This window comes from Convolutriloba macropyga, chromosome 5, assembly GCF_964194025.1.
Source record: "Convolutriloba macropyga chromosome 5, txConMacr16.3, whole genome shotgun sequence".
NCBI classification, from domain to species: domain Eukaryota; kingdom Metazoa; phylum Xenacoelomorpha; order Acoela; family Convolutidae; genus Convolutriloba; species Convolutriloba macropyga.
This window is the reverse complement of record NC_134472.1, coordinates 52,544,795-52,556,585: the sequence shown is the minus strand read 5'-3', so window position 1 is coordinate 52,556,585 and position 11,791 is coordinate 52,544,795. Positions and strand designations below refer to the sequence as shown.

Genomic DNA, 11,791 nt, shown 5'->3' with positions numbered 1-11,791 from the left:
ATTTGAACACTCCTGTTGCTATTAATACCATCTTCATGACAACGCTGTTTGCAGAACCAATTTGTTATCAGAACAATTTCTCAGAGAGTTCAAAATCATAACTTAGTCCATTATTGTTCTTCGTCCGAGGCGAACCTTGCATTATAGAAGAGCTAGGAGCAGTTCTTCGCATTTGAAATAATTTTTCAAAACCAACAGCTAAAGAACGTCTAAGTTCTAAAAATCGACTCGGACCGTGGCATTATGAGACGTGCATCTTGCACCACCTTAGGAAAACCAAAATTAGTAAAACTTCTAGCTAAAATCATTTTCCGCCACCTAATTCAAGATTTCCGAAATGGACCCCTCACTGTGTCTCCTTTGAGTCTGCTCAAATATCAAGCTTACCTTCAATTGAAAACTTATCAAAGGAGCAAGCAGTACTTTCATTACATTAGTAGTCAGATACTTTGTTCTTTCTTTTTGAAGAATCTATAGAGCTTTTATTTCTTTCGAGTCCTTATTCATTATTAAATTTCAATTGCTGTTACGATGTTATTTAAATAGTTATCAGCAAGGCAAAACTCTCTCCCGGAAACGATAATGTGTCTCCCTTCAATTAATTATCTGGGTCAAATAACAAGATTTATTTAAAATGCGAAAACTGTAGTTCACGCGCTGTAAGCTAGAAATTTTGGGTGATCACGATAGTTTGCGTTAATAAAAACTATAGGAAAATTCACTTTCAATTTATTATTACAGTCCTAACAGTTGACTATTAAATCAAACTAATTCCTGAACAGAACAATTTGTCTTGATTAGCGATGGCTACCAAAGACGACTTCGATCAATTCTAATTGTACTCAATGAGATATTGCTGGAAAAGCCTGCTGAAGACAACAAGAAACTGGAAAAACGAGTAGAGTTAAAGCAAGCTCTCAAGCAAAATGTCCAATTGCCCAAGAGGGTCTGCAATAGAATTCGGGACATTTTCTACTTCTCAGAGCAAATGGAGTCCATTATTGCTATTGGACAATTGAGTTTCCGGACTCTCAAGAAAACAACAATGAAGCCACGCAACTCCAAGTAAACTGATGCATCTCGTTGCGAGGTGATTCCAGACTACATAATTTGCGCCAAATCCTACTGCCGTCTGAGTTTTTAGATCTACTACCCGGACAGGGCCTACCGCTCAATATACTTCCCATTTCAAGAGATTCAAGAAACACGGGGATCATTGGGAAAGAAAAACGACTACCCTAAGTTTGATAATTCTGTTGGTTAATGGTCTAAAACCGCCATCGTTATATGGCCATGGATATAAGAAGAGCGAATAAAAGTCAGGGAGAGGGTGATGAGAATCATCCGAGCACAAGTTCTAATACTGAAAGCGAGGGAAATTATCGATAGAGATATACCGAGAAGAAGACAAACAACAGAGGTAGAAGCAAGCGGAAGAGAAGAGGAGGATGATTAACTACAGTACCTAAATGGACATTTGTTTATAGTGAATAAGAAGCGAAACTAGAATATCCAACTAATATATTCGAAAATTTTGTTATGGGCACATTCAAATACCTTTGAATATAACTATCATTCATTTTCCTGTGGACATTTTAAAACATCTTTTGATTATATTCAATAGTTTTGGCTGTGGGCACATATAAATATATTTGAATATAACAAAGATTCAATTTCTTTTGGCGCATTTGAATATCTTTGAGTATAACTACCATTCAATTATTAAACGAGTCTTTGAATAAAAACAACAATCAATTTTTCACTCAGATTTAGTTCTGAAGGGCGTAGCCAAATAGCTGTAAATTAATTAGGTTAGTTTTGAAGGAAACGGAGAGCTGAGTCCGGTGGCGCAGTGGTTACGCCTTCCGTACAAAAAAATGGAAATTCCTCACGCGTAGGTTAAATCCCGTCGGCAAAAAAGTTTTGGCACAAATGTGTCACAAAGTGTGCGGCAAACCCCCCTACTTCTTACTACTAACCGGTCCAATTGATTGTCAAATAAGATTCAGGTGAAAATATATAATATCTTAGTTACATTTTAATTAAAATAATTTAAAGAATGACTGAATTAATAATATATATAGTATCAGTTAATAGCCAATAGTTTTGATACTTTGATTTTCAGGTTTTGTCAAAATTTTGAGTTAGGATTTTATCAAAATCTGCTATCCTTTAGTCATGCCTGATGACTTAGTCGCACCAAACACAGGTCCTATTAGCTTACTAAGAAGTTAAAATAAAAATCGGATGGTTTTTGACATTTGAAATTATTCGTTTTCAAAAGTTCAAAAATTTTTCAAGTTTTTCTTCTTTTTGTGGACTTGTAGTCCAGTTTCATTAAAGACAAGTACAATCAGCTTTCTATTTAAGGACAAAATCAGATATTAAGTTTTGTAAAAGTATTGTTTATTACTTTTCTTTGTTTTGACCGAATTGTCTGGGAGTCTTATTAATGACAGGTCTCATGCTCGCTGTAATGCGGTATGGCATTATTTATTTAATTTAGTAGTTTGGGTTTGTAACCATATTTATTATCAAACAAATATTTTCGAACATTTGATAGATAATTCCGTCAAAAATGTGGATGAGCGAGGTCGGAACATTAAGTGCGAACGCACAATGCCGAATCTACGTGTTGTTTTTCTACAGTACATTTTAAAACATTGATTATGAACACTAGCATTGGATTTAGTGGCCGCCGCTTTATTAATCCCACTGGACCCCACTTGATTTGCACTTTCTTCTCTGTTATTTTGCATATTTTGCGCCTACCGAACGCCACGTTGGCCTTTAAATTTTGAGTTAAACCTTGAAAAAGCCGCGCGTTAATAGAAAATTTTGCTCGCCAGCAATAATCTTTGATCATAACGCTTGATCTTGGTAGCAGCTAGCTGGGCCTTAGTACTGAGGGGGGGGGGGCAGATGCCTGGTGTTAAGCGGGGGGATGGATGGACGAGAAGGTTTAAAATCGCCAAGTGTTAAAGATTAAAAATGCTTTTGATCACACCAAAAAATTGTCTCCCCAAAACAGTTTCGGTGAATCGCATACTGAGAGACTAGTGAGGCTCTACGAGAGAGCTGCTCAGCCACTGAATACCTTCCAGTATTTACATGTTTATCCCGTTTTTGATGACGAAACGCGAAAAGTCAAAACACGTTCTTGTCTCTCTCTCTCTCAGAGTGCTGTATGAACAAATAGCACAATTATCTTCCGTTTCTCTGCTATAGAAATTTTTTCAGCATTTATCTAAACACTCGTTTTCTTTGAGTCGTAAAAACCGCTATAATAGGCTCGCTCTCGCTTCCCGGTTATTAATAACCTACCTCAATCTATTTGGCCGTCTGAAATTTTAAGTAAACGAATTTCGTTTGTATGCCGTTATCTCTTCAAACTACCTTATATCAACTGAGGAAAACTGATCTAAAATTTGAGATGTAAACAGCCAATGATGAAGGCTCAAAAGATTCGTTAAACAACAAATGTTGACAAATGTGACATTTGTGATGTAAAATTGCGACTTATAAACTTTGGCAGGTGAACATCTTATTATTATTTTAAAAACATAATTAAAAAATTAAATAATAGAATGTTTACCTGCTAAAGTTTATTAAGTCACAGTGACTGTAGCTCGTTGACATAAAAATTAACAAGTGTTCAGAATGATAAAATTAGAATCCCATGAGAGTGGTGTTGCGACTGGGGCATTTGAAGAGATGGGTCTGCAGGAGACTAGAATTGCGGAATATCTCCCTGCAGTCATTGCACAGAAAGGGAAGCGAATCTTGCATCACTGGCTTCGGTATCTGAATAGAATAAATGAAAAATAATAGACAAAATGATAAAATTACCGAGCTTCTTAATGTAGGCAACTCATTAATAAAGGAAACACTTCGAATAGGAAACAGTAAACTTAGATTCTACGCTACTATGGTAATAACATGGAATTTCTAATAACATCATAATCAACTACGTGACCAATTACTATCAGGTCTTGTGTTATTTGATTAGCGTTTGGCTTCAGTTTATAACATGGACAAAAATAAATGCTGGCTATTTTTATATCAGACATGCCACATACGTGACCTTTGAATAAATGATAGAACTCTCAGGAATTTTTGAATTCCCCTCAGAAGAGATGACCAGTTATAAAATTACATATTTCTAATGATACAAGTTCATCGCAAAGATTATTCCTAGATTTTATGAATGTAGTAGGGAACAATCTGTGCAACAAATGCATTTGATGCACGGATTGTGCCCTACACATTAGGCGTTATTTGAAACTAAGAGAATTTTAATGCCCTACGGGGGGGGGGGGGGGGGGGGGGGTCGTGAACAACGCTTACGAGATTGTGAAATCCACATGATATTTTTCATAATTCAATTCACGCGGAATCTTTCACATTTTGGGCTGGACATTTTAACGTAGCTTTGTAAGTATTTTACCGACTAACATCGGGCGAATTGCTCTCTAACAACCGGCAAGTGTTTGGCTTCGTCAGGGGGCAACGGTTACGGGGGGCAACGATGGGAGGGTTTTTTGGCTGCACAGGGGTCTCACGGCCTGAACGATGCGTGCGGGTGGGGATTGGGGGGGGGGGGGGGAGATGTGAGGGGGCTGATGTGGCGGGTCAACCTCATAAAACCGCCCTTCACACCATAAGTATAAGTGTCGAAAACAGTTTCTGTGAACCGCATACTTGGAGACTAGTGAGCTGAAAGGCTCTAAGAGCTTTTCATGGCCGCTGGGCGCTACCTGTTTGTCCCGTTTTTAAAATTAAATGGGTCAGACAAAAAATTGGTCAAGCGAAAAACCGCCGCATAAAAAGACCAACAGGACTAAAATAACTGCTAAAAACTTCGTTTGAGAGCAATGAAACTTAAGTGGACAAAACTTTATCTTATAACAAAATTTAATCTCTAAGTTTGAAAACACTAACTTGATAAGACTAGAAAGAAAGAAAGAAAGAAAGAATAAATTTCTCCTTTATCATAAAAATTATGAACAATTTAATTAATTACATAATACATTATATAATTCATAATATATATCAATTGAAATTACTTACATATCAAAGGTATCTCGGAGAGGACAGATAAACGGGGCTATTAAGCCCACCTAGTATCTGCCCTGGCTAAAGTTAAATAGCTTAGAAGAGAAAACGATAAGAAAAAATAATTTTTTGATGTCAAAAACAGAAAAAAAAATTTTTTTTTAGAAAAGCGGTTTTAAGCTCAAAACGATTCTCTCTTTTGACTCATTACCAACTAACGCTAACACTGTATGCTATGTTACGCTTAACGAGAGAGCCACTGATTCCTGGCAAATTTTTTAAAAAGAAATTCAAATAGAAATTTTTTTCCTGCAATTCGATTCTTTATCGTCAATTTTCTATGTGTAGACTTCGTTATTGTGCAAAAATAATACCATTTTTGAGGCCTCGGCACTTACAAAGTAAGTGCCGCAACAATTTTTGACAAGAGTTCATGGAAAAGAAATAGGTGAAAAAAAAAATTTGAGGGTGGATACGGATTAAACTATTTAAAAATATAGGATACCAGCTCCTCATTGTTTAGCAAATAACTTTCTTTAAATTTATGATAAAATAGCGATATTTTTTGCCAAATTTCGGTTTCAATGTTTGGTGCTAGAACTTCATTCTTTCTTAGCGTGTTAAATAGCTTTGCACAACGATATGAAATAGAGGTGCGCTCAAACTGCGTTTTAAAGGAGGGTATCTTTAGATAGTTTTTGGTAGATCTTCTGGTGTTTCTGGTATTATGCTCATATTCAAAGAGTTCATTTAGATAGCTTTCGCTATGCATCTTTTTCAATGATTTCAGGACAAATTTCAGCAGCTCATAAACATGGAATTCGAATACTGTTAGTAATTTATTAGAGATAAAAATGTCCCTAGAACTATCTGACCTTTTCCTGAAGTAAATGAATTTTAAAATTTTTTTCTGCAGAATGTAGATAGGTAGAAGCGACGAGTAACTGCAACAGCCATATACCAAAATACCGTATTGAATTATTGGGTTAACATTGCTTCGATAGTAATCAATTAGCTGTTTACGGGGTACATAGTGACGCAGCTTACATATAATACCACACTGTTTTGAGAGTCTTTTCTTAACATATTCTATATGTGATTGAAAACATAATTTACTATCTACATAGATTCCGAGATACTTACAGACATTACGAACTTCAATAGAAACATCATCAAACTTAAACACTGATTTGGAAGCACTATTTTTATTCCTTATATTCATTTGTACTGTTTTATCCATATTTAGTATTAACTTATTAGCAATCAACCAATTATGGATGCTTTGCAGATCTTCTTGCACTGAATTATCGTCTTTGTTGATTGCGGTGAGGTTTGTATCGTCCGCAAACAATATAACATCAAGAGATTTGCAAACTAATGGCAGATCATTGATATAAATGAGGAACAATAACGGGCCCAGAATTGAGCCTTGTGGAACCCCGCAAACTATAGATTTCCACGATGAACAAGCTCCATTTACAATAACCCGCTGTTGTCTCCCTTTTAAGTATGTTGTTACCCAACTTAGAGCTGGGCCTCTGATGCCAGTATTTTCGATCTTTTTCAATAAGATATCATGCTCAATGGTATCAAAAGCTTTTTTAAGATCAAGATAGAAACTGATAGCTTTTACATTTCGGCAGTTCAATCTTATTTTTTCAACTAATTCAACTAGAGCGTCAATTGTGCTGTGTTTGGTACGAAATCCAAATTGCCTATTGAAAAACAAATTATGATATTCCATGTAAGCATATATGCGAATGAACAAAGCACGTTCAATAATTTTACTCCATACAATTAGTAGAGAAATTGGTCTGTAGTTATTTTCATCAAGTTTTGATCCATCCTTGTGAAGAGGAATGACTTTGGCCTTTTTCAGATTATCGGGAAATATTCCTTCTTCAAAAGATAAATTAATTATCTGGGTTAGATATGGAATCGTAATATTTGATGATAACTTGACTATGACATTTGAGATATCATCATCACCAGATGAGAATTTATTATCTAGATTATCAATGATTTCCCTCACCTCGTCACAGGTTATTGGCTTTAGATACATTGAGTGATTAACTTCGTCCATCTTAGTTAAAGGAACGTGTTTAATGTTGTATTTCAACTTCGGACCAACATTGGTGAAGAATGTGTTAAATTCCTCAGCAATGTCAGCGCTGCTTGGATCAGTGCAACGTGCATTGCATGAATTCAACGCAGGGACTTGTGAACTTTTTCGCGTTGTTCCTTTAATATCATTGAGTAACTTATATGTTTGCCTTGAGTCTCCAATACACGATTCGAATTTTTGTGCATAAAAATCTGTCTTAGCTTTTTTAACACTTTTTCCAAACTTGTCGCGTAACAATTTGAATTTTTTTGCTGCTTCATTGTTATGCGGATTTTGTTTCATACTTCGATGTGCTTGGTTTTTTTTGAAGCGCAAATTTTTAAGGGTGTTTGTAAACCATTTCGGTACTTTCGATTTTTTATCAGCCAAGCATTTAAGAGGGGCATACTTGTTAGTGATCTCCAGAAAAAGGCTGTTGAATTTGTTGAACAACTCATTGGTACCATCAGATTCGAAAAAGTGACACCGATTCCTTAGGTTCCAGTCTAAGTCAGTTAAATATTTCGACCGTTTTTCTTGATCTTTTATAAAACTTATGTCTCTAAATGGCAAATAGTTTTGTTCAGTATCAACATTAATTGGCCACTTCATTAGGATGGGATAATGATCTGAAAAGTTTTCATGAGTTAGTACACTAAATTCAGGGCTGGCAAAATTTTGATATATAAAATGATCTAGACAAGTTGCGGAGGTAGAAGTTTCCCTGGTAGTTTCAAGATTAGCAATCTCAAAATCATTAGCAGATATCGTGCAAAAATAATTCGAATTTAATTGATTCTTCACATGAGTGTCGATGTTAAAATCTCCAGTTATAACGGTAGGACAATTTATGGAAGTTAAATCATTCAAAAATTTATCCAGCTTTTCGACGAACTTTAATTTATTTGTTCTTGGTGGATTGTAGATAGTAGCCAATTTAAATCTATATTTATTGTATTGAAGAGAGACCAAAAGAGTCTCATCCATATCTGTTGAATGTGTTTCTAACAAGAATATTGGATCCTTAATTTGAATCATTACACCTCCGCCAAGCGTGTTCCTATTCTTAATTGCATAATTATTATAGCCTGGAAGTAATAAGGAATCGATGTCATCATTTTCAGTCAACCAAGTTTCAGTGACACATATAACATTTGGTGGAGACTCAAGACTATGAACAAGTGCTTCCAAATCACTTAAGTGTTTTTTTAAAGAACGAACATTAACAGTTAGTATGGAAATTGTTAAATAGGATCTAGCACATGAAGATAAAACTGATTTAGGTTCCCTCTCCGTGCATTTCTCTGCCGGAAAAATGCCGCTGAAAATGAAAACAGTTTTTCACATCTTGCAATTGATAGCCTAGTTCATCACCACCTTCGTACAGTCCCGTTATCTTCTGAATAGATCTTTCATTCTTGTATTGGAAAAAAAATGTTACTTTCTCGGGTCCAAACCATTGCAATACGATTATCGCGCTTCATTAGGTTAAAAAATGCTAAACGGGGACGACTAATATCTTCAAAGACTTTAACATTGGCGTATCCGTCGAGATTCTCCAAACTTTTCTTCTTCTTCAGCATCTCAATTTTTGAAACCCGCCTGTTGAAGCGGACAATTATTGGTCGCTTGCCTCTCTGTGAACTTGGTAGCCTGTGTGCAATTGAAATGTCCTGCTCATCCACGTTAACTTCTATTTTGTTCGCAAGTTTAACAACTTCCTCGATAGTCTCCGCGTACGCTTCAGGTTTTCCATCATTTCACAAATTTTCCTCATTGAACGGATTTTTAATTTTGCTGACGCTTTTGCTAATCGAATGTATGCCGAACTATACTTGCTATATCATTCAAGTTAATTGTGCCCCCTACCCCCAGCTAAGTGTCACTTGCGATACTTTAACATTATGATTCATCTCACGCATTACAACCTATGGGCAATTTCAAATCGGGGACAACAATTTAATGTTGAAAGGAGGATCAAAAAGTTAGAATGCATTTTGTCCTGAATTCATTGAAACTAACTTTGGTGACAACAGTGACGATCAACTCCCACAATAAAGACTACAGGACGTTTTAATCGCACACGCAAGTCCTGCGTCTCAATAAAAAATGAAAATGTTGATTTTGTTAAAACTGATTAAATCGGTTGCTAATTGATAAGATGATCATTTAGAATGATGGAGTTCGGTTTGGTTGTTCATTTTTTGCATCATTCATTTATTTTTAATTGTTGATTGAACATTGAAGTTTTCTTTGTACCAATTGTGTGTGTCGTTTTCATTTGGATGATCTCTTCCATTCCTCATTTTCCCTAAATACGACAAAATAGCCGAAGACAGGGATATTTGTGAAATATATAATTAATCGCTCTTCAATTATTAAGAAGTGGAGGCATGACAGATAAAAATGATTGTTGAGATTTTTGTGAAAAATTGACTGAAATTTTTCGATCAATATTTCCCTTCCATATGATCAATGTTCAATATTGATTTAATCTTACTTATCGGCAATAAGTGTTTTAAAGAAGTTGAAATTGGGGCTCATATTAAGAACTTGACAGATAGCAAGTTTAACATCAACTAAAATATCGTGAAATAAAATGGTTGAGCAGATGTCGAATTTGATTATTGTATTAGTTATTTTTTAATGCTTTCTGCGCCTAAAAAATGGATACGACAAGGAGATAACAATATCTGAACTTGGAAACTCTTCCATCAACGCTAAAGGATTTTTGTGATAAAAATTGATCGAAAATTATTATCAATTTCTCCCTCAAAAATTGAGGACAATTATTGACTAATCCTTCGGAGGGATTTTGGAGTGAGAACAAATTTTGAGGAACATCTATGAAATGAAAAAAGACATCTGAAAAATTGTAATGAAAATTCATATGTAGAGTCAGATGGGTTCAATAATAGCTGAGAGATATTTGTGAAAAAAACGAAATAGATGGTTTTGAAGTTTATTAAGCTCATCAAATTGTAATTCTTTCTTTTTTGCGAATTCTATTAATGTTGTCACATCCGAAAAGTTGTGGCAGAGCAGTGATGACAAGTGTGATGTTGCTAACTCCCCAATGTTGTTCGCTGCGTTGGTTTGATTGATTTTGAAACATTGGAAACACCTCTTTCTAAAATCTTTCAATTAACTTTTCCCCTTTTCAAACTCAATTGAAATTATGAAGGATTATCTTTCTCCCATGTATTTTAGAAGAGGAATGCCAACTACAATTATATTAAACGTGAAATTTAATTACAAAAAATGTAGACTTTGGTTACGAAAGATGAATTTAAATTACCTTAATTTTCAAAAATCTGTTGACATAAAAGCTGAAAATATCAAAGCCATGGACATTAATTGCACTAAGCCTCAACTTGGATTAATATCAGTTTGGATTTTAATTACAAAGAGCCTGGAATCAAATAACCATAAATTTTTATAAGTACTCCACGCTGAGAGCGAAAAATCTAATTGCAACTTTTCGTAAGAGTTTTCAAAATTTCTTTGTTGTGAACTCTGCTCACGGTTTCTAGCTTCAAAATCCGATAAAAATTTAACGTAAGCGTTCTTCACTAGTGGCAATTAAGAATACTTGTATAAAGGTTGCTTGTGATTTCCACTTACAAAAGATTGCAAATCTGCTCGCGAAATTTAGGGTCATATAAAACGTAATGTATAGCAACAAGAGCTAGGACTAATCTTTGCAATTAACTCGTATCGTTATAAACATGTAATAGTATAGCTTGTCACCTTCACTACTCAGGGAAAGGTAAAAAGTCCTGAGTGTTCTATCATTTATTCAATTGCTGCTAGTCATGTTCTCCATCATTCACCAAGTCTCCGTCAAGTTTTTTATCATTGTTCTGTCTACCTATAATCATTTTTTCCCACAAATCAATGAAACAAAAAATTTGACGTTGGTGAATGATGAAAGATTGGATGTAAGTGGAAGATACAAGCAGACTCTACTGACCACATCGTCGTCATAGTCGCTCTCGTCTGTTGAGACATCAGAAGCTCCCTTGTCCAGGATGTGGATGTTCTCGATCACATTCTGAAGTCACAGCACAGCACAGTAGAACAGACACGAGACCTCTTTTGCAATTTTAAAAGTGGAGATAATTGGACTCGTGATCAGAGGCGATATGGAAATTCACAGCAAAACTATGTATAACTGAAGAAAACTCTTTGAATTGCAAAAGCAAACAAGGCGGCTCGGTAATGTGCGATGGCACATAAGGTTCCGACCCCGCCCATCCACAATTTTGGCATAATTGTCTACCAAATGAGGAACAGATAGAAAAACCCAAAAATTATTCTTTGCGAATCCCAAAAAAGCCCAAGTCTTTTTCAAAAAAATTCTGTATGAACGATAAGATAGCCTCCAAAGCAAATAACTCAGTGGAGTAAAAATTGATGCATTAGATTGCTGTAATATGTCAATATTAAGAAAACGAGTCAAGACGAACAGCAAAATCAAACAACAACAACAAATATTAATTACATCAAAAAATTTATGTCCCTCTTAAAAACTAAATTTAATAACAAAGTCAACATACCGTCAGATAAACCTAAAACTAAACAAAAATAACTTATAAATCACCAGAAAATATATGCGACCAGTCCATAAAA

At 35.1% G+C, this 11,791-nt stretch overlaps 1 protein-coding gene across 1 annotated transcript in view; it reads right to left on the bottom strand.

Annotated features, from left to right (window-relative positions):
* Positions 1 to 3,604: 3,604 nt before the first annotated feature.
* Positions 3,605 to 11,791, bottom strand: part of LOC142340412 (uncharacterized) — an 80,136-nt gene continuing 71,949 nt past the window's right edge. Inside the window, exons 8-9 of the mRNA XM_075390989.1 lie at positions 11,133 to 11,213; positions 3,605 to 3,804 (exon numbers count right to left, since the gene is read on the bottom strand). Coding sequence (XP_075247104.1) covers positions 3,670 to 3,804; positions 11,133 to 11,213 — 216 coding nt within the window. The 3' untranslated portion in view covers positions 3,605 to 3,669. The remainder of the gene's footprint in view (positions 3,805 to 11,132; positions 11,214 to 11,791) is intronic.